Consider the following 23506-nt stretch of genomic DNA (forward strand, 5'->3'; position numbering starts at 1 on the left):
GGTCATAGCTTCTATGGCAGTAAAATATTAGTATGTACTCTCTCACCCCCAGCTGTAATAAAAAGCAATAAATCATCAAATATCTCTGTAAATTTAGAATCTTAAGATTGCCTCTAAACCATTCTCTAGAAACACCATTTGGGCCTTTAATCTGCCTTTTTAACAGGGACACAAGAACAAAAAAAAGCTTGTTTGCAAATAAACATCTGAAAGAATATACTAACAGCTGATCTGGGCTGAGGCATCAAACAAAGTGAAGATTGTGGAAGAAGACAATGCAAATGACTCTGGAGCAAGAAACTTGAGGACAGAGAACTTGCAGTAATGTGTATGCAGGGTATTTCCACCAGCCCAAAGGCCCCATCTGGAACAGACATAAACCAGGAGGGTCTCTGTCACCTGAATAGAAAGAAGTCACTGCCAGGAGCAGCACTGTGCAGTTTCATTAACCATTCAAGTACAGTAGCATCTGGTAAAATGGGGACAGAATTGGGATTTAAAAGTGAACAGATATTCAGCATCTAATAGTTTGAAAGAAGCCACTACATACTCTTTTCACAAACATATTTTCACAGAGCCCACACAGTACTAGCCATTAACCCAGTACACCAAGTGTACTGAAGTAGAAAAGATGCAACAGAAAAATGGCTACATTAGGAAGACCTCAACACTTTAGAAAAAGAGTAAAGCACTTTTAGTTTCTCCCCTTTAGCACCTAAAACAACATCATACAGTCTCAATCTACCTGTATAGTCCTACATCAGCTTCTGGAATATTTGTCAGGAGGGGAAAAATAAAATGACACTGGCCAGTACAGTCTTTGGATACAGTGGTACCTTGGAACTCATTAATTGGTTCCAGGAGGCACGATGAGTACCAAAAACAATGAGTACCAAACAAAATTTTCCCATAAGGAATAATGTAAATAAATTTAATGCATTCTTGAACCAAAGACAATACACATTTTAAGGCAATATGGTTGTATATCATTACTTTACATGGGAAGTAAACCTAAAAATTAATAAATACTTAGACTAAATAAAATAAACCTTCCCTTTACCTGTACTGAGAGGAGCCCATGGCCTAATGGGATGGTGGAGGAGCATGGTGGGGAGGAGAGGCTACATGGAGTGTTGCTTGGAAGGAGAGTCCCCTCCAACAGAACACCGGGCACTTGCACCTCAGGTGTTCTTTCTCTCTTCTGCCTTTTTCCAACTTGCACCACAGGCTCTGACACTCTTTGTCACCTTCACTGAAAACTTATCCAATGAGGACTGCTTCTGTCTTTTCAGAATTCCTTGAAAATGTGAAATTCTTTGGTCATTCAATAAATTCACATTGCTGCTTGTCAGAGCTTTTTCCGGATGGTACTTCTCCACAAAGTTTTGAACTTCTACCCATTTTGCACACATTTCTTCTATCAAGGAACTGGGACATCCTCCGTTATCTCCTCCTCACCTGCAGAAATCTCTTCAACCACCTCTTGTTGCTGCTCCTTCTAAAGTTCCCGCAGCTCCTCAGTGCTGGGTAATTTTCTTTTCTGCTCAGTGCTCTTTCTGCTTATTTTCTTAGAACCCATGATGAGGAAAAAAAGCACAAAAATACACAAAATGACCACAGAAAATAAGACCACAGGGGGTGTGCACAGGGCAAGAGCTACCGTGTGACTAATGCATGACCCTTTGTCTTGGCTGGAGAAGGTAGCGAGCCACGAGGCAACCGACACTGACAAGTTCTAGCTTGTGTGTCGAGTACCAAACGAATGATGAGTACCAGGACAAAGTTTTCGTGAAAAAATGCATCAAGTTTCAAAGTAGTCGAGTACCAAGGTACCACTGTATTTAGGAAGGGGATGGGGAGAAAGTCAGTTCTCAGAACAAATTAGTCAGCTTCTGTCTTATCAACAGGATCTTTGGATACTTTGTTCTTCCACACTTCTTCAATGTGCCTTGTCCTTTTCTCTCAAACGCTCCAGTTTGGCAGCCATTTGTGCCTCTCCATTCTCTTTGTTGGCTTCCATTTTGTGGGTCAATTTCTCTTCCACCATTTTTCTGAAGTTGTTCTCTTCTATTGCTTTCTGAAGCACTTCTTTCTCATGCTCTCGTTTCTCAGCAAGCTGCTTCAAGACCTCAGCTTCATGGGACTTGCGTCCTTCTTCTGCAGCTTCTAACTTCTTCTGAATTCCCTCCAGGGAAAGATCCTCCTTCTTGGAGGGGAAAGGGGAAATTCTGGGGTGGATTCTTTTGACCAAGGGCTGAGAATCAGCTCAAATGCCTGGCCTGAGGCATGCTTTTCCAGTTCTTTTACCTGGATATCAGAAGCCGCCATGGTAAACAGAAGACAAGAGACTGGCAGTGTATTTTACACATCTACTGGTAAGGAAAGCCCTGCTTGGTCTAAGCTACCTGGCCACAATCCTGTTGGGAGGTTTTTGATGACTGATTCAGTCTCTTTATTTGTGGTCAGTTTGTTGAGGTCTTCTGTTTTTCTCAAGTCAGTGTAGGTTGTTTGTGTTTCTTGGAAGTTGTTAATTTCATCTGAGTTGTCTAGTTCTTGGTTATTTTTAAGAGTTTAAAAGGAATCCTGAGACCAAAAAGTTTGAGAACTGTGGCTGTAGGGTGTGTCCACAGCAGTGAAATGGATAGGTGCTGGAATAGGCATATGTTCAACTTTATTAGGTAATGTTGAACTGATTCCCAAGGTGATTGTACCAATATGCACTTTAACCAGAAGTATGTGAGTGTCCTTGTTTCTCTGTTCCCTAAAATTTTGTGTTGTTAATTTTTGAAAATTTTTGCTCATCTGATGGGTGTGTTGGGATACCTCATTGTAGTTCTAACTTTCATTTCTTTGAATAATAGTGAGGTTGAGGAACTCCTCATATCTTTATGGGCCAGTTGGTTTCCTCTTCTGTGATAATCATTTCTTCAGGCTCTTCTTGGCCCTCTCTTCTTCCATATAAATTATAGAATCAGCTTATCATGTTCCCCCATGTAAAAACAAAAACAACCCTTATTGGAATTTGAGTGGAATTGTGTTAAATCAGAAGATCAGTTTGGAGAGAACTGACATCATGATAGTTGAATCTTCCTATGCAAGTATCTGTTAAAGGCTTCCCTACTGAGAGATTTAGAATTTTCTTCATAAAGGTTAACCAATCTTTTGTTACATTTATTCCTACATACTTACATGTCTTATTTTTGTTATTTAAATGATATTTTTTTCTCTTAACTCTTTTTTAATGCAGTTTTATTGAGATATATTCACATATACAATCATTCAAAGTGTACAATCAGTTGTTCACAGTATCGTCATATAGTTGTGCATTCATTGCCATAATCAATCTTTGAACGTTTTCGTTACTCCAAAAAATAAAATTAAAATAAAAAGAATATCCAAAACATCCCATTTCTCTCCCCCCATTGTTCACTTACTTTTTTAAATACAGTTTTATTGAGATATATTCACACACCTTTCAGTCTTCCACAGTGTACAGGAACATTCATAGCATCATCGTACATTTGTGCATTCATCACCAGAATCAATTTTTGAACCTTTTCCTTACTCCAAAATAAAAATAAAAGCAAAAAAGAACACCTAGATCTTTCCATCCCCTCCATCCCACCCTATTCTGCATCTAATTTTTGTCCCCATTTTTCCACTCATCTGTCCATACACTGGATAAAGGGAGTGTGAGCCACAAGGTTTTCTCAATCACACAGTCACAGTGTGCAAGCTGCGAAGTTATATAATTGTCTTCAAGAATCAAGGCCACTGGGTTGCAGTCAACAGCTTCAGGTATTTCCCTCTAGCCATTACAACACACTAAAAACTAAAAGGTAATATCTATATAGCGCATAAGAATACCCTCCACGGTGACCTCTCGACTCCATTTGAAATCTCTCAGCCAATGGAACCTTATTTTGTTTCATCTCTCTTCCCCCTTTTGGTCGAGAAGATCCTCTCAATCCCACAGTGCTGGGTACAGGCTCATCCCCAGGAGTCATTTCCTGCGTTGCCAGGGGGATTTACACCCCTGGGTGTCATGTCCCATGTAGTGGGGAGAGTAGTGAGTTCACCTGCCAAGTGTTCTTGGGGGGGGGGGGCCACATCTGAGCAACACAGAGGCTATTGGGGGGAGAGGCTCCTAGGCACAGTTATAAATGGGCTTAACCTCTCCCTTGCAGCAACTAGCCTCACAAGGGAAAGCCCCCAGATCGAGGGCTCAGCCCACTAAATTGGCGGTCCTCAATGTTTGCGGTAAAATCAGCAATAACCCAGGTGGGGAAGTCCAACATTTCCACATTTCTCCCCAGTTCCTTGGGGGATCCTGCAAATATACTTTTACTCTCTGCCCATATCACTCTGGGATGTATCAGGATTTCACCCCAGCCTGTACAGACTCACTGAATCCCACTTCTTTTTCACAGCTCCATGCACCTATGGTGTTCAAGCTGATCGTACAAGTTAAATTATCTAGTGTGCTACTGAAAATAATAGATCCTGCACCAAATAAACATCTTCTCCCTTGGTCTCACACAAAAGTTGTAGTTTTAAAACCCAGTCAGTGTCGTCCTTTACCCTTGGGCCTGATTTGCCTTAGTCCTAACCAAATCCACTTCGTTCATATCTCTAATTGAAGTCTGAACTCCTTTTCAATTCTTTAAACAGTTGCCTTATGGGGTAATACATTCATAGCTGCCAAGCTCTAGCTCCAAGTCTTGGATGTCACACAGATACCCAAAGTTCTGGAGATTGACCAGGATATACACAAGGAGCTCAGCATCTCAGGACTTAGAGATAACCATTACAACTCAGGAATAGATGTAACTACTGTAGGAGCTTACAATCTAGGGACCATTACAATAAGTGTTCCCCTGATAAGCTGTGCCCTAAGATTCAGTTCTCAGAGTTTACACATTATTGTTAGTCCATATTAGTGAGGCATTATAATGTCTGTCCTCTCATTTCTGGCATGCTTCACTCAAAATGTTGTACTCAAGATCCATTTACCTAGTTTCGTGTCTCACAGCTTCATTCCTTCTTGTAGCCGCTCAATATTCTATTGTATGCATATACCACAGTTCACCATTCTGTTAATCAGTCAGTGTACCTTAGATGACCTCCGTCCATTGCAAATTGTGAATACTCCTGCCATAAACACCAGTGTGCAAATGTCCATTCGTGTTCCTCCTATCAGATCTTCCAAGTATTATATACCCCATAGTGGGGTTACAGGACCTTGTGACACCCACATACCTAGCTTCTTATGGAACCACCACACTGTCCTCCAGATAGGCTATACCATTCTACTTCCCCACCAACAGTGAATACATACATCTCTCTCTCCAAGTTCTCTCCAGCACTTGTATATTTCTATATATAAATAAATAAATTGCAGGGATATATAAATATATATTTTATATCCCTGCAATTTTATAGGGATATATTCAAATACCATACAATCATCCACAGTGTACAGTCATTTACAGTATATCATACAGTTGTGCATTCGTCACCACAATTAGCACTTACATATATTTATTACTCAAAAATAATTGAAACAAAAGAATAATAAAAAGGATAAAAGGAAAAGTAAAAATAAGATACAATACAGTCACAAAGAAAGAGGCAGAGGCAAAAAAAGTAAAAAGACAAAAGAAAAAGAAAGGAAAAAATGGCAACTAAAAAGCCACAAAAGAAAAGGTAAAATTAAAATGAAATACAATAAACAAGTCAGCCAACAACACTAATGCCAAGAATCCCGTACCCCTCCCTATGTCCCCCGCTTATAGGCATTTAGCTTTGTTGTATTGCCTTTGTTACAATTAAAGAAAGCATATTGCAGTGTTACTGTTAACTATAGACTCTGGTTTGCATTGATTCTGTTTTTCCCCCCAATACCACCCCCTTTTTAACACCTTGCAAAATTGACATTCATTTGTTCTCCCTCATGCAAAAAGCTTATTTATACATTTTATCACAATCATTGACTGCTCTAGGTTTCAGTAAGCCACACTGTCTTAGTCTTTTTATCTTCTTTCTTTCTTTCTGGTGTCTTACATGCCCCTAACCTTTCTCTTTCAACTGTATTCATAGTCATCTTTGTTCAGTGTATTTACATTATTGTGCTACAATCTCCCAAAATTGTGCTCCAAACCTCTCTTTCCTGTGTTTTCCTATCTGTCTGTAGTGCTCCCTTTAGTATTTCCTGTAGAGCAGGTATCTTGTTCACAAACTCTCTCATTGTCTGTCAGAGAATATTTTAAACTGTCCTTTGTATTTGAAGGACAGTTTTGCCAGATATAAAATTCTTGTTTGGTGGTTTTTCTCTTTCGGTATCTTAAATATATCATGCCACTGCCTTCTCACCTCCATGGTTTCTACTGAGAAATCTGCACATAGTCTTTTCAATCTCCCCTTGTATGTGATGGATTGCTTTTCTCTTGCTCCTTCCAGAATTCTCTCTTTGTCTTTGACATTTGATAATCTGATTATTAGTGTCTTGGTATAAGTCTATTTGGAGCTGTTCTTTTTGGAGTTTGCTGCATTTCTTGGATCTGTAATTTTATGTCTTTCATAAGAGATGGGAAATTTTCAGTAACTATTTCCTCCATTATTGCCTTTGCCCATTTTCCCTTCTCTTTTCCTTCCAGACACCCGTAACACTTACATTCATGAACCTCATGTTGTCATTCAGTTCCCTGAGACATTGCTCATATTTCTCCTTTCTTTTCCCCATCTGTTCTTTCATGTGTAGGGTTTCAGATGTCCTGTTCTCCAGTTCACCAACCTTTTTTTTCTGCCTCTTCATATCTGCTGTTGTATGTCTCCATTGTGTCCTTCATCTCTTGCATTGTGCCTTTCATTCTCATATGTTTTACCAATTGTTTTTTCAAACTTTCGATTTCTTCCTTATGTTCACCCAATGTCTTCTTTATAGCCTTCATCTCTTTTGCCATATCTTCTCTCAACTCGTTGATTTGATTTTTGGATTGATTTTTGAATTGATTTAGGAGATTTGTTTAATTAATAATTAGTTGTTTCAATTCCTGTATCTCAGTTGAAGTGTACGTTTGTTCCTTTGACTGGGCCATATCTTCATTTTCCCTAATGTGACTTGAAATCTTTTGTTGTCTAGGCATCTGGCTTCCTTGATTACCCCCAGTCAGATTTTCCCAGACCAGACAGGCCCAGGTCTCAGGAGGAGAGTGTAATCAGTATCAGATTTCCCTGAGGAGCAGGTCGTCCGACTTTTCTGTGAGTCCTCTCAACTCTGCTTTTCCTGTCCTGCCCAGCAGGTGGCACTTGTCAGTCCACAGCTCCCCACCAGCATAAAGAGGTGCATCTCTTTAATTCACAGTGGACCCTGACCTGGGAGGGGCCGAGTGTGTCAGAAGCCAAGATTAAGTTGTTTCTGGTTGGTTGGTTTGTTTTCCCCCAGCCGTGGAGTCTGAATTCTCTGAGAGAAGGCAGCCACTTGAGCTGGTCCCACTCCCCTTTTCTTAGGGAAGGTATACCCCCTAGGGAGTTATCTTTTCCACTTGAATTTCTCCTTTGTATTTCTGGCTCTGTCAACTCCACCCTTGTGTGGGTCAGCACTGAATGAAAATGCCTGAGGCTTTCTCTAAGGGCTATGGCTTAGAATGAGAGAAAAAAAAAAATGGAAAAAGTAGCAAAGCCCTTTTCTGAGCCAGTCCCAAGCCCCCTCAGTTTTCGCCTGTCTACCAGAGTTGGTACCCTGTTCTCTGTACTCCTTTTCTTGCTACCAAGCTGTCTTCCAGTATTCTGAGCTCCAGCCCATCTCCAAAAGTCTCTGTTTTTATTATTTATGCATTTTTTTTCTTATCAACCCTGCCTCCTCCCTGCTGGAAGGAATCTGCTTCCCTTCCTGCTCCATCCAGCATTATCTGTGCTTGTAGCTTGTATTCAGTAGTCCAAATTTGTTAATTAAAACCACAGTTGGAGCTTGCTTGAGTTACTTTCCCTGGAACCTGTTTGTTTTTCCACATGGCAGTGTTTCAGCTCGGCCTGCCATGCCCAAGGTGGGAGGGGCGCCAGCTTCGGGTTTGAGGAGCTTTACTCAGGATTCTGTGCTACAGTCTCAGCTGCTCCACCCATTCCAGGCTGGAGTATGATGTGTGTCCATTCACAGATATATCCCAACAGTTGTTCCAGATTATTTAGTAGTTGTTCCTGGTTATTTACTAGTTGCTCTAGGGGACTAACTAAATTCTACACCCCTCTATGCTGCCATCTTGCTCCACTAAATATCTCTTAAAAACTTGTTTCCTGAATGATGGTTGCTGGTGTACTGAAAGTGCAGTTGACTTTTTTACATTAATATTGAATCCAGAAACCTTGCTAAAGTCCTATTAATTCTGATTATTTTTCTAGATTTGTTTGGGATTTCTGTGTAGAAAATGATACCGCTTCAAAATAATGACAATTTTCTTTCTAATTTTCCAATTTTTACATCTTTCAATGTTTTTTACCTTTCTATACTGGCTGGAACCTTTAGGTAAAAGCCTACTTAGCTTACTCCTGCTATTACAAAGATAGCTCTGAACATGTCACCATTAAGTATATTTGTAGATATCCTTTATCAAAAGGAAGAAGTTTTCTTCTATTCCTGGTTTGCTAGTTTTGGTTTTTGTTGTTTTGTTCACATCACAACTGAGGCTTAAATTTTACTAAATTCATTTTCTTCATCTATTGAATACCTTTATTGTCTCTGGTGAGATGTTCGTTTGGTTTTTCTCCTTTAATTTATTAATATAGTAGATTATATTAATCAAGTTTTTAAAATAATTGTTAGCTTCATTTTACTGATATTCTGTTTAGGATTTTTGCATCTATATTCATGAATTGACCTGTAATTTTCCTTTGTACTTTTTTTGTGTGGTTTTGAAATCAAGATTATGCAGATTTCATCAAATGGATTAGGTGTCTTTCCTCTTTTTTTATTCCCTAGAAGGAAGTGTTCACTGTTTATTTTAACCTGATACTCCATATTCATCCACCCCCAATTTATTATTATTGTTTTTTGTATCAGTGTTTGTTTACTTTAGCATATATTTACAAATATCTTTATTTGTTCCTTCTTGAGTTTCAGATCTTGTATCTGGGTGCATTATTGTTCCATCTGGTAAACTCTTAGTTTTTAAACTGTCTTTTATTTTGTCTTCGTTCTTTCTTTAATTTATTTTAGTTAAGCAATTAACTTTGAGGAATGCCTTCATTTTAATAGGCTGAAGGACAAAAAGTGATTAGAGAAATAGGAGAACTAGGAGTCTTTAGTTTCATCCAGAGGAGAGAAGAATTTCAAGGTCAGGAAGCTCAGCAGTGAATGGATTCACTGGGATTAACAGGGATTGTTTTATCAGCTGCCCTCTCTGGGAAGGAAGAGTGGAAGGAAAATGACATTTAAGATGTAACTACAGTATTGGATGTTTTATATACGCTCTCTAGATTATGAACACCCAAGGAACCAGCTGAGGCTTTACTCATCTTTGCATCTGTAATATCATGTTGCTAGCATATGGTGGGTGATCATTAATTAGTCTTCATAACTAATGAGTTATATATTATTCCCAAGAGAAGAAGCCTTTAAAAGATAGATGAATAGGTGGATGGACAGATGGACACACAGGCACATGTATTTTCTTAAATTCTGTTCCATCTTTAACTTTCTCAAAGCCAACCTTTTTAAAGCTGTCATTATCAGAATAAAAGGAAAAGATCTTATTTTTTTGTTCTTATTACACATCTAAAAAATCAAGCCTCTGCTTTAGAGAATATAAAATTATAACTTCATGTGGAGATTGAGTGGTAAATTTGTGTTGGAATAGAGTTGGTAGACCTGCTAGTCCTGCTTATTTTTGAAACTTTATTCTTGGTAATGACTTTTTTTAGTGCCTGGCAAATATTCTTTTTGTTTTGTTTGTTGGACTCATCTCTTTCAGTTGTTGATACCTAGTTTTCATATATCTTCATCCTGAATGTTTAGTGAGATATGCAACTAAGAAAAGTCTGTTACTAAAACATTGTCATGTCTAGGATGCCAATTCCTTTTTAGTTATTGTCAATTGAAAACTTTCATGGGAAGAGAGGCCTGTTTACCAAATCTACTCTGTCCTCTTGACTATGTGGCTGAGTTTTCATTACTGAAAATTTAATGTCAACCAAGAATCGTGGTTTGATAAGATCTCTAAGATTGGAGTTCACAGTAATTCCTAAGTGCCCCCTGTTAGGATTTTCAATCAAGAAGAGAAGAGACAAAAATTCAATCAAAAGGAGTTTTATTGTCTGGCAGTGCGCAGGCAGGCTGAAGCCTAAGAAAATGGTGACAGCCCTGAGCCAAGGTAACAGTAGGGCTTATAAAGGATGGTTGGTGGGAAGTTCTTTGTCCAGGGACTGGGAGCTGGAAGATCTAGTTGGCAGTTCCTCAGTGGCTACTTTGAGGAAGGGGGGTAGCTGGCAAGTTTCCATTGGCCAGTTTGAAAGCAGGACCTTGGGAAGCAGGGACTGAGAGTGGGGAATTGGGAGCAGGAAAGTTTAAAATTTTAAATGTTTTCGCAAGCTTGCAGAATTCCTGAGGGCAGGGGCAGTGGCTTATTGCGGACCTACAGGGTTCCTAGAGTGGAGGGTGGTGGTGACTTTATCTCTAACTTGCAGAATTCCTAAGAGCAGGGATGGGGTGAGGGCCCAGGGCCTAAACCTTATACCCCCCACTGCAGCCATTTTACAAAGAATGAGAGTATAACAAATTGGCTGCATTTCAGTTAAAATTATTTTTAGCTGGATATGTGTTGACTATAAATATTTGGTATGTGTGTTCAGAACTTTTTTGATATTAGTTATTTTATATTGAATAGTTGGACCTGAATTTGCAGAAGCTTTTATTTCCCCATTTTACTGTTATATATTCACAACTGACGTAAGGACATTCGTTGACAATTTTTAAGTTTTTATATGGGTACTTAATCTATACCCAGATCATTGGAGGAAAAATGAAAGAGAAAAAATATGTAAAAATAAGAAAAAAGAGAAAATTCGTATACATTTAATAGAGTTTCCAGAAGGAAAAAATTGAGACAATGCTGAAGAAGCCGTATTTGAAGAGATAATAGCTGACAGTTTTCCAGAATTTATGAAAGGCGTTAAATCCTCAGAATAAAGTGTAACAATATCTGATGATTATAAAGAAAAATAAATCCTCAGGCATATCATAGTAAAATTAAAAACACCAGGGACAAAGAGGAAATCTTAAAAACAACCAGAGAGAAATGATAGATGATCTACAAAAGAACAAAAATTAAACTGCTAGTTTTGCAACAGCTGATGCCAGGAAACAGTGAAGTAATATTCTGAAAGTACTGAGGGAAATAACTGTCCACATAGAGTATTTTGCCCATTTATTCAAAAGTGAAGGTATAGTTTTTCAGGCACACAAAGAGAGAAAATTGGCAGCCCGTTGCTGAAAAAAAAAACCCTAGTAGACTATACTTCACTAATAAGTAAATAGAACCCAAAGGAAGCAGGCGAATTCAAGCAGAAATGAAAAACAAAGAAATTAGTAAGCAAATCAATAAAGAAAAAAGTCTAAATCAAGGTTGACAGTAAAATAATACTACTACTAATAATAAAGATAGAAATAGAGAAACGTGGAAGGTAAAGCATTACAAGGACTTGTATTGTTCAGGAGGAAGATTAAGATATTAACTTTAGATTTTATCATTTTAAGTGTGAATGTTCAAAATAAGGGTAACCATTGAGAGAGTAAAATAAAATGTTTAACTTCCAAACCAATGGAGTTATAAAAAGGGGGAGAATAAAGACAACATCATCTTTTCAGCAGGAGGCAGGGAAAGAGAAAAAAAAGATGCATGGTAATGAGAAACCACAGAGTAAGATGGCAGACATCATTCCAAGGTTATCAATAGTCACCACAAATAAAAACAGATTTATTCTTATTATCAAATTGGATTAAAAATCTTAATTGTATGCTGCACTAGCCTAAAATAAACTAATATAGAAAGGTTGAAAATAAAGAGATGGAATAAGATAAACAAAACAAATACTAACCACAAGTGATCCTGTGTTAGCTTTACTTTATTAGACAAAATATTATTTGGGGTGAAAAACATTGATGCATATATAAAAAAGGGATACTATTGATAAAAGAGTCCCCAAGAAAGTATAACAGTTAAGAACAAACAACATAAAAAAGTACCTAACATTATTATGCCTTAAAATACATAAAGCAAAAACTTGCAAAATTATAAGGAAAACTCAAGAAATCCACAAACATGTTGAATGATTTTAACAAATATCTTTCAGAAATACACAGAACATACTGGCAAGACATACTTAAGATTTCAGAAGATTGTATCACCACAACAAACAAACTTGATCTTAGATAGATATATGTGTGTATATGTGAGTATATAGATTTTCCTGCCCAACAAAGAATATATATTTTTCAAGTATATATTTATACTTCTGGAACTTTTAAAAACATTCACCATGATGCATAAATACATGATTATACAGGGAACCATCAATTGTTCACTTAGGATGGAATGTGTGGTGTGTGAACAAAACCTTTAAAAAAAAAAACAGGTTGATGAAGAAACCTTGAGAGCACTGTATTGAGTGAAATAAGTCAGACATAGAGGGACAAATATTGTATGGCCTCACTGATATGAGCTAATTATAATATGTAAACTGATAGACATGAAATATAGGTTACCAGGATATAGAACAAAGCTGAAGAATGGGAAGCGGTCACTTATTATGAGCAGAATGTTAAACTAGGTTGAACTTAAGTGTTTGGAAATGGACAGAGGTAAGGGTAGCACGTTATTGTAAGAATAACTAACAGTACTGAATGGTGTGTGAATGTGGTGGAAAGGGGAATCTTAGAATCACGTATGTCACCAGAAGGAAAGTGGGAGGTTAAAAGATGGGAATGTATAAAACAGTGAATCTTGTGGACAATGTCCATGATTGACTGTACAAATATCAGAAATCTCTTTCATGAACTAGAACAAATATATGACACTATAACTAGAAGTTAATAATAGAGGGGTATATAGGGAAAAATATGCCTATTACAAACTGTGTACTACAGTTAGTAGTATTTCATCAACGGTAACAAATGTACTATACCAATACTATGAGTCAGTAATGGAGGGGGTGTGGTTAGGGGTATGGGAGGATTTGAGTTTTCTTTTTTATTTCTTTTCTGGAGTAATGAAAATGTTCTAAAAATTTGAAAAAAATTAATTGTGATGGATGCACAGCTGTGTGATGGTACTGTGGGCAATTGATTGTGTACTTTGGATGATTGTATGGTATGTGAACAAACTCAATAAATTGAATTAAAAAAAAACATTCACCACGTATTAAGTTATAAAGGAAGTCTTGGTAAATTCCAAAGAAGCTAGAGCATACAGACCATGTTCTCATATCATTAAGCAACTCTATTAGAAGTCACAATATAAAGGTACTTAAAAACAAGTCAAATGTTAGAAAACTAAAATAATACTCCTCTAAATAACCATTGGTTGTTAACTTCCCAGCAATGCATGTAGTTCTTCTGCTAAATAACCTGTGGGTTAAAGAGGATATCACAATGGAAATTATACAATATGTAAAGGTGAATAAAAACGAAGTATCTGTGATCTTACATGCATTCCTTAGCAAACCAACCTAAATAAAAATCAGCTAAAGATTCAATTCAAAAAGCCACAAAATGAGCACCAGAATAAATACAAATAAAGAAGTAAAAGGAAGGAAATAAAGATAAGAGCTGATGATATAAGAAGAAGAAAAAAAGATAGGTAATAAACATAACCAATTTATTCCATTCACAGGTAAACAGTCATAATTTTAGTTTTTTAATTTTATTTTCTATACAAAGAGCTAGCATTGTGTCCTTAGTCAGGTAGATGTCTTAGAAGATCAAGGAAGATCACTTAGTCCAGCTTGATGACGCCTATATCTTTCACATACTGACGGAAACATTGGCGGCACATATTGAGGCTGTATTTCCGGATCAGACTGTGCTGGTTTGCGCAGATTCTGCAAGAGCAGGAACCCTGGCCGAATTTTCTTGGATGACTCCAGTAGAGCTGCTGGTGACCCATCTTGCTTCCAGGGATGCAATGAGGAAAAGGCCATAAGCTGGTTTTTAAAAGGATTTGTAAACTAGACTAACCTGGAATAATTAAGAACAAAGAGAGAAAGCAAAGATTTACTCCAGAAACAAAAAGCAGATATAATTATAGATGTGGTAGCGATCTTTAAAATGGTAAGAGAATATGATAACCAGCTTTGTGCCAGTTTGAATGTATTGTGTCCCCCAAACGCCATTATCTTTGATGTAGTCTTGTGGGGCAGACGTTTTGGTGCTGATTAGATTTGCTTGGAATGTGCCCCACCCAGCTGTGGGTGATGACTCTGATGAGATATTCCCATGGAGGCATGGCCCCACCCATTCAGGGTGGGCCTTGATCAGTGGAGCCATATAAATGAGCTGACTCAAAGAGAAGGAACTCAGTGCAGCTGCGAGTAACGTTTTGAAGAGGAACAAGCTTGCTAGAGAGGAACGTCCTGGGAGAAAGCCATTTTGAAACCAGAACTTTGGAGCAGATGCCAGCCATGTGCCTTCCCAGCTAACAGAGGTTTTCCAGATGCCATTGGCCATCCTCCAGTGAAGGTACCCGATTACTAATGTGTTACCTTGGACACTTTATGGCCTTAAGATTGTAACTGTGTAGCCAAATAAACCCCCTTTTTATAAAAGCCAATCCATCTCTGTTGTTTTGCATTCTGCAGCATTAGCAAACTAGAACAAGCTTTATCATAGTAAATTAGAAGACTGTCTGGAGGAAAAAAACTTCTAAAATTGTCTCAAGGAGAAGTAAAAATCCTAAATAGATGAATGATTAGTAAAGAAATTAAATTAATAGTCAAAAACCACTCTCTCTCCCCACCCCACTTAAACAAACAAGACACAAACATACACTTAAGGCCTAGACAATTTATGGGTGAGTAGTACATCAGGATTAATTAGAAGTTAGTCCCAGGAATGCAAAGATGGTTCATAATCAGAAAATACAGCAGTGGGATTTACCACATTAACAAAAATGCTTTTAAATTAAATATTAGAATAAGTATGGTTCAAAAATCAAAACTGTATAGAAAGGTAAACATTGAGAAGTGTCTTTTGTCTCTTGCCCTTCTTCACTCCCTTTTCCTCTTCCCTTATTAGGTAATCATTTTTGTTTTCTGTCTATTTTTTCCATATTTGTTTAAGCAAATACTAATATATATGTATAAACAAAATTAAATGAAAGTTTATTTCAATAAATTCAGAAACCAATTGATTATAATTCAACATTATAAAACTCGAACACAAAACTTTTAGCAAACAAGGAAAACTTTCTTTAACTGTTCGTGTATCTTCCAAAACCTATAGCAAAAGCCATATTCATTGTGAAACTTTAGAATAATTCCCATGGAGTCAGGAAAAAGATAATGATTTCCACTACCATTTCTATAACTATATTATACTAGGTAGTCTAGTTATCAATCTGACAAGGAAGATAAGAGCTACAAGGTTTGCCAATTTTGTCATTATTGGCTCATCATAGTAACACAAAATCTCTAAACTGCCTAATAATCTAACAAAAGAAATGTCAGAATTTTATGGAAAAAATCATAAAATGTTATTGAAGAACATTGAAGGAAGATCTGAATAGGTATGTGGAAAGATATATTACCTACATGTGACAATTTCTGTTCTCCCCCCAAATAATTAAATCAGTGCGGTTATATTCAAAATCCTAACAGGACTTTTTGTGGAACCAGATAAAGCTGATTATAATATTCCTATGAAGAATACAGGTCCATGAATCCAAGACAGTTTAAAAATGATAAAGCAAATTGCTGAAGGAAGCCTACAGTATAAGATTTATGGAAACTTGTACAAAGGCACAAAGTATCATTCATGGATCTGTCTAGAAGTCATTAAATATGGTCTAGAAAGGTACAACATAATTCACAATGGTGATTGCATCTCTGAGGGAGGTGAGGGAATTGGGACTGGGAAGACCAAGGGGAAACTTCAACTTGATCAGTAACATTCTAGTCCTTACCTTAAAAATTTTTTTTAAATCTGAAGCCAATATGTTAACTTTTGTTAGTACTGGGTGTGCTGGCTTGGATCTGTTATGTACCCCAGGAAAGGCTGTGCTCTTAATCCAGTCTTATAGGGGCAGACCTATTGTGAGTGGGTTCTTTCCATGGAGTTATGACCCTGCCCATTCAAGGTGGGTCTTAATCCCCTTGCTGGAGTCCTCTATGAAAGGATAGAAAGCAGAGACATTTTGGAGAGAGCTCAGAGATGCTTAGAGAGAAAACGCTCAGAGACATTGAATACCAGAACCGAGAGAGAATCTAAGAGAGGAAATCTCAAGTTTGCCCTGGGAGAAGCAAGAAGGACCCACAAGAGAACTAAGACAGAAACCCAGAGACATTTTGGAAACCAGAAGCTAAATCTGGGAGAGGACCAGCAGACTCCAGCCATGTGCCTGCCCATGTGACAGAGGAACCCCAGATGCCATCAGCCTTTCTTCAAAGAAGGTATCGTCCTGTTGAGACCTTAATTGGGACATTTTCATGGCCTTACATCTGTAAATTTGAGAACTAAAATTTACAACCCCCATTGTAAAAGCCAGTCCATTTCTGGTATATTGCATTTCAGCAGCTTTAGCAAACTGAAACACTGGGTCATAGGTACATAGGTATTTGTAACATTATTTTCTGATCTATAATTTTTTAACTTCAAAAGCAGAGGGAGAAAACAATCCATTATTGAAATTTTGGGTCCTCAAGTACCTCAAGATCATCTGTGAGACAGACTTATACAAACTGCTTAGGACCTAGAGAAAGTTATTGAATGTTTAGCTTTTCTTGCTTAGGCCTGCTAAGGAATCCAGCTCTTGAAGGATAGGAACTGAAGCAGAAAGCTCCTTTCCTCTCTACAATAGACCAGCAGTCAGTAAAGTCCTGTTTTTGTACTTAGAATGAGTTTTGTATTTTTAAAGGATTTTAAAAAAAGAAGAAGAAGCTGCAACAGAGAGCATATGTGAAGCACAGTCTAAAATATTTACCATCTGGCCCTTTATAGAAAAAATTTGCCAACCCCTACAATAGACCAGTGGTTCTCAAAGTGTGGTTCCTGGACCAGCAGCATCAGCATCACCTAGAAACTTGTTTGCAATGCAGATTCTCAGCTCCCACCCCAAACCTACTAAATCAGACACTTTAGGGCTGAGTCCCAGTAATCCTGTATTTTATCAAGCCCTCCTGCTGATTCTAAGGCATGCTGAAGTTTGAGAATCACTGCTATGGACCAGTGATTAATCCCATCAGAAGAGATCTCTTGCCTGAGCCTCTCACTACTTAGCTTCACTGGAAAGTGGAGATTCACAGTAGGTTGTGGCCAACAAGCAGAGGATGCCCTTGAGTGAATATTTTCTTTCAGCCTGATAACTCCCATCGTTTACACTTACAAAGTCCAGCTAATAGAAGTAGTCCATCCAATACAAATGCTCCTCCAAGGCCCCAAGAGGATTTTAAGTGTATCCCTGCTCAGAGTGTTGGAGAAATAAGAGAACCTAAGAAGTTCTCTTTTGAGTATTGTAACACCCAGTCAATAATTGTTTTGTAGTTTTCATTATAATATTTTGTTTTTTTTTCTACGTTTCTGTGAAATCAGGTATGTTTTTAATAACTACAATTTACTTCTAAAATTTTCTAAACTGGTTAACTAATAGGTAAATTATTCAGTCTTATGTCCGTGGCTGATCAAGATGGTGGAGTGAGACGCTTTTAGGCTCCATTGCCCCACTGAAACTTTGAACAACTAGCAAGAATTGGCAGAAACATCTTTCTAAAAGCTCCAGAAGATAGTTAAAGGATTGTAGTGACAAAATGAGTGTCAAATCAGGAAAAGGGCCATGTAAAACCAGTAGGATCTCATGGTGTCCTGGCTGGCCCTGCCCACATCCCCTCAATGGCTAAGCACAGAGCCAGCCTGCACTCAAAGGGCAGATCTTGGTCCCAGTTGCGGAGGGAGCAGAGTAACCCTCATGCACCTAATGGGAGCATGTATATCTGGACCAGTCTATTTGTTGGTGACCTGAGGGACTCACTGTCCCAGAACTTGCCCTGCATGTAGCACACAGCTCACCAAGCTCTCCTCCAGAACACTGTAGGAGAGTGGTCAAGTCATGCTGACTGGGGCAAGTGATTGCTGGCCAAAGGACATGCAGTGCCACAACCCCAACCATGAAGAAACTGTTACCTAGGGAAAGGAGATATTCAGAACTGTGTAAGTGGGGGGAATTCCTAGGGCCACAGGTGCATGCCCCCAGACAAGATGCACCTGCTGAAAGGATTGGGGAGGACCCTCTCTTTGGCCTGGAGCTGTTCTCATACAACCTATTGTGTGGATAAGCCCTGAAGGAGAGCCATTGCACAGGTCAATCTACAAAGACTGGGACAGGAATTTTCTGTTTTTCCCTCCTTTTTTTTTTTTGTTAACTCCTGGCAATGAAGGAAAGTTCTGTCATAACACTAGCTGAATGCATTCTCAGAGTCTAAATATTAGTGATAACACATTAAAACATCATAATGTCTAGGTTTTAACAAAAGATTACAAAACATACAAAAAAAAACACACAAAATGATGGCCCAGGCAAAGGAGAAGTTTAAAGCATTAGAAACTGTCAATAAGGAGGATCAGATCTGGCACACACTGCACAAAGACTTTTTTTAAAATGGTCCTAAATACCCTCAAAGAGCTAAAGGAAAGCATGGACAAAGAATTAAGGAAATCAGGAAAATGATAGATGAACACAAAGAGAGTTTCAATAGAGAGGTGAAAATTATGGAAAGGAACCAAACAGCTGAAAACCACAGCTTTAGAAATGGAAACTTCCCTAGAAGGGTTCAGCAACAGATTGGAGATGGCAGAAGAAAGAATCAGTAAGCTTAAGATAAGACAATTGAAACCACCCAGTCTCAGAAGCAGAGAAAGAATGGCAAAAAGTGAACAGAGCCTGAGGAACCTGTGGGACACCATCAAGTGTACCAATAAGCACATTGTGGGAGTCCCAAAAGGAGAAAAAAGAGAGAAAAGGGCAGAGAGAATATTCAAAGAAATAATGGCCAAAACCTTCCCAAATTTGACAAAAGGCATCCAAGATGCTTAATGAACTTCATACAGTATAAACACAAATAGACCTACCTTGCAGCATATTATAATCAAACTTCCAAATGCCATTATCTTTGATGTGATCTTGTGTGGGCAGATGTATCAGTGTTGATTAGATTGTAATTCTTTGAGGGTTTCTGTGGAGTTGTGCCCCACCCAACTGTGGGTGATGACTCTGATTGGATACATTCCATGGAGGTGTTACACCACCCATTTAGGGTGGGTCTAAATTAAATCACTGGAGCAATATAAATGGATGACAAAGAGAAGGAACTCAGTGCAGCTGAGAGTGACATTTTGAAGAGGAGCTAAAGCCAAAAGGGACACTTTGAAGAATGCACTGGAACTGAGAGAGGAGCTTCAGCTGGCAGAGACATTTTGGAGAAGGCCTTTGAAAGCAGACTTTTGCTCTGGAGGGGCTAAGAGAGGACAAACACCCCAAGAGCAACTAAGAGTGACATTTTTGAGGAGCTGAAGGCTAGAGAGGAACGTCCTGGGAGAAAGCCATTTTGAAACCAGAACTTGGAGCAGATGCTGGCCACTTGCTTTCCCAGCTAACAGAGGTTTTCTGGATGCCATTGGCCATCCTCCAGTGAAGGTACCCGATTGTTGATGCGTTACCTTGGACAGTTTATGGCCTTAAGACTGTAACTGTGTAACCAAATAAACCCCCTTTTATAAAAGCCAATCCATCTCTGGTGCTTTGCATTCTGGCAGCATTAGCAAACTAGAATGGCAAAATAAAACATGCAGGAACTGGAGAACAAGGCACCTGAAATCCTACACACAGAAGAACAGACGGAAAAGAATGGAAAAATATGAGCAACGTCTCAGGGAATTGAATGACGACATGAAGCACATGAATGTACATGTCATGGGTGTCCCAGAAGGAGAAGAGAAGGGAAAAGGGGCAGAAGCAATAATAGAGGAAATAATCAATGAAAATTTCTCATCTCTTATGAAAGACATAAAATTACAGATCCAAGAAGTGCAGCATACCCCAAACAGAATAGATCTGAATAGACTTACGCCAAGACACTTAATAATCAGATTATCAAACGTCAGAGACAGAGAGACTCCTGAAAGCAGCAAGAAAAAGCGATCCATTACATACAAGGGAAGGCTGATAAGACTATGTGCGGATTTCTCAGTAGAAACCATAGAGGCAAGAAGGCAGTGGTGTGATATATTTAAGATACTGAAAGAGAAAAACTGGCAACCAAGAACAAGATACCTGCTCTACAGGAAATACTACAGGGAGCACTACAGACTGATAGGAAAAGACAGGAGTGAGAGGCTTGGAACACAATTTTGCGTGATGGTAACACAACAATGTAAGTATACTGAACAAAGATGACTGTGAGTATGCTTGAAAGAGGAAGGCTAGGGGCATGTGGGATACCAGAGGAAAGAAGGAAAATAAAGGACTGGGACTGTATAACTTAGTGAACCTAGACTGCTCAACAATTGTGATAAAATTTACAAATATGTTTTTTTTTAATTCAGTTTTATTGAGATCTTTTCACATACCATAGAATCATCCATGGTGTTCAATCAACTGTTCACAATATCATCGTATAGTTGTGCGTTCATCACCCCACTCTATTTTTGAACGTTTTCCTTACACCAGAAAGAATCAGAATAGGAATAAAAAATAAAAGTAGAAAGAACACCCAAATCATCCCCCCCATCCCACCCTTCAAGAGTCAAGGCTACTGGACTGGAGTTTGATAGTTTCAGGTATTTACTTGTAGCTATTCCAATACATTAAAACCTAAAGAGGGTTATCTATATAGTGCATAAGAATGTCCACCAGAGTGACCTCTCGACTCCATTTGAAATCTCTCAGCTACCGAAGACCTCCAAAAAGGCTACACCATTCTTCCTCCTCATCAACAGTAACTAGATACATCCCACTCTCCATGTTTTCTCCAGCACGTTTACCCCATTTATATTTTTCCTACAATTTTATAGTGACATATTCACATACATACAATTATCCACAGTGTACAGTCAGTTCACCGTTTCATCTTATAGTTGTACATTTATTACCACATTCTGCACTTGAACATATTGATTACTATGAAAAAAAATTTAGCAAATAATAAAAATGATTTAAAAAAAATAAAATGTCATACAATACAATAGTAAGGACAGAAAACAACACCAATACCAAGAATCCCATATCCCTCCCTTATATCCCCCTCATACACAATTAGCTTTGGTATATTGCCTTTGCTACATTTAATGAAAGCATATTACAATGTTACTGTTGACCATAAACTCCAGTTTGCTTTATGTTTTTTCCCAAATACCATCCCTTTTTCAACACTGTGTATGGTTGACATTAATTTGTTCTCCCACATGTGATAACATTTTTATATTTGTACATTTAGTAACAGTCATTGGCCACTCCAGTTTTTGGCAAGTTATACAGTCCCAGTCTTCATCATCTATCTTTGCCTCTGGTGTCATAAATTGCCCTATCCCACCTCTTTCAGCTTTACTCACAGACATCTTTGTTCAGTGTACTTACAATATTGGGCTACCATTACACAGTATTATGCTATGTATTTCTGGATCTATACAATCAATCCTGCTGAACATTCTGTAGTCCTTCATCAAATACCTGATCTCAACCCTCTTTCAGTCTCCTGGTAGCCTGTGTTATCAGCTTTTAACTCTCAAACTTTGCTCATTAATGTTAGTTCATATTAGTGAGACCATACAGTAATTGTCCTTTTGTTTCTGGTTAATTTCACTCAACATAATGTCCTCAAGGTTCATCCATATAATATAACATATTATAACATAATATATAATATAACAATATAACATATAACATATAATAATATGTTTCATGTCTTTGTTCTTACAGCTGTGTAATATTCCATCATGTGTATATACCACAGTTTGTTTATCCACTAGTCCGTTGATGGACATTTGGGCTGTTTCCATCTCTTGGTAATCATGAATAATGCCGCAATAAACATCGGTTTACAAATGTCTGTTCATGTCTTAACTCTCAGTTCCTTTGAGTATATACCTAGCAATGGAATAGCTGGGTCATATGGCAAATCTATACTTAGGTTCCTGAGAAACCCCCACACTGACTTCCACAGTGGTTGTACCATTCTACATTCCTACCAACAATGAATGAGTGAACCTCTTTCTCCAAATCCTCTCCAGCACTTGTCGTTTTCTGTTTTTTTGGATAATGGCCATTCTGGTAGGTGTGAGATGATATCTCATTGTGGTTTTGATTTGCATTTCCCTAATAGCCAGTGAAGTTGAGCGTTTTTTCATATGTTTTTGAGCCATTTGTATTTCCTCTTCAGAAAAGTGTCTGTCCATGTCCTTTGCCCATTTTTTAATTGGGTTGTTTGTCTTTCTGTTGTTGAGTTGTAGGATTCCTTTATATATTCGGGATATTAAACCCTTATCTGCTATGTGGCTTCCAAATATTGTCTCCCATTGTGTCGGCTTCCTATTTACTTTTCTGACAAAGTCCTTTGATGTATAAAAGTGTTTGATTTTGAGGAGATCCATTTGTCTGTTCTTTGGTTGCTCACGCTTTGGGTGTAAGGTCTACGAAACCACCTCATGTCACAAGATCTTTAAGAAATTGCCCTACATTTTCTTCTAAGAGTCATATGGTCTTAGCACTAATGTTTAGGTCTTTGATCCATTTTGAGTTAATTTTTGTATAAGGTGTGATATAGGGGTCCTCTTTCATTTTTTTGGAAATGGATATCCAGTTCTCCAAACACCAATTATTGAAGAGGCTGCTCTGTCCCAGTTGCTTTGGCTTGATTGCCTTATCAAAGATCAGTTGTCCATAGATGTGAAAGTCTATTTCTGAACACTCAATTCGATTCCGTTGGTTGGTATCTCTATCCTTATGCCAGTAGCATGCTGTTTTGAGCACTGTAGCTTTGTAATACACTTCAAAGTCAGGTAGTGTGAGACCTCCCACTTTGTTCCTCTTTCTCAAGATATTTTTGGCTATTCAGGGCACCTTGCCCTTTCAAATAAATTTGGTTATTGATTTTTCTATTTCTGCAAAGTAAGTTGTTGGGATTTTAATTGGTATTGCAGTGCATCTATAAATCAGTTTAGGTAGAGTTGACATCTTAATTATATTTAGTCTTCCAATCCATGAACACGGTATGTTCTTCCATTTTTTCAGGTCCTGTTCGATTTCTTTTAGCAGTT

The 23506-nt window shown here is 38.0% G+C and overlaps 2 protein-coding genes and 1 pseudogene across 3 annotated transcripts in view; 1 reads left to right on the forward strand and 2 right to left on the reverse strand.

Moving 5' to 3' along the window:
- MOSPD2 (motile sperm domain containing 2) overlaps positions 1-23506 on the forward strand; it is a 95091-nt gene that overhangs the window by 8962 nt on the left and 62623 nt on the right. The window lies entirely within an intron of this gene.
- On the reverse strand, positions 1882-2328 carry LOC119522759 (annotated as a pseudogene).
- LOC119522760 (40S ribosomal protein S29-like) lies at positions 13983-14153 on the reverse strand. Its single transcript, XM_037821384.1, has one exon. The coding sequence runs from the start codon at positions 14151-14153 to the stop codon at positions 13983-13985; it is 171 nt and encodes a 56-aa protein (XP_037677312.1).

Source organism: Choloepus didactylus, chromosome X (genome assembly GCF_015220235.1).
Source record: "Choloepus didactylus isolate mChoDid1 chromosome X, mChoDid1.pri, whole genome shotgun sequence".
Taxonomy (NCBI): domain Eukaryota; kingdom Metazoa; phylum Chordata; class Mammalia; order Pilosa; family Megalonychidae; genus Choloepus; species Choloepus didactylus.

Coding starts and splice junctions, on each gene's coding strand:
- LOC119522760 (XM_037821384.1), bottom strand. CDS start 14,153: ATGGGTCACCAGCAGCTCTACTGGAGTCATCCAAGAAAATTCGGCCAG.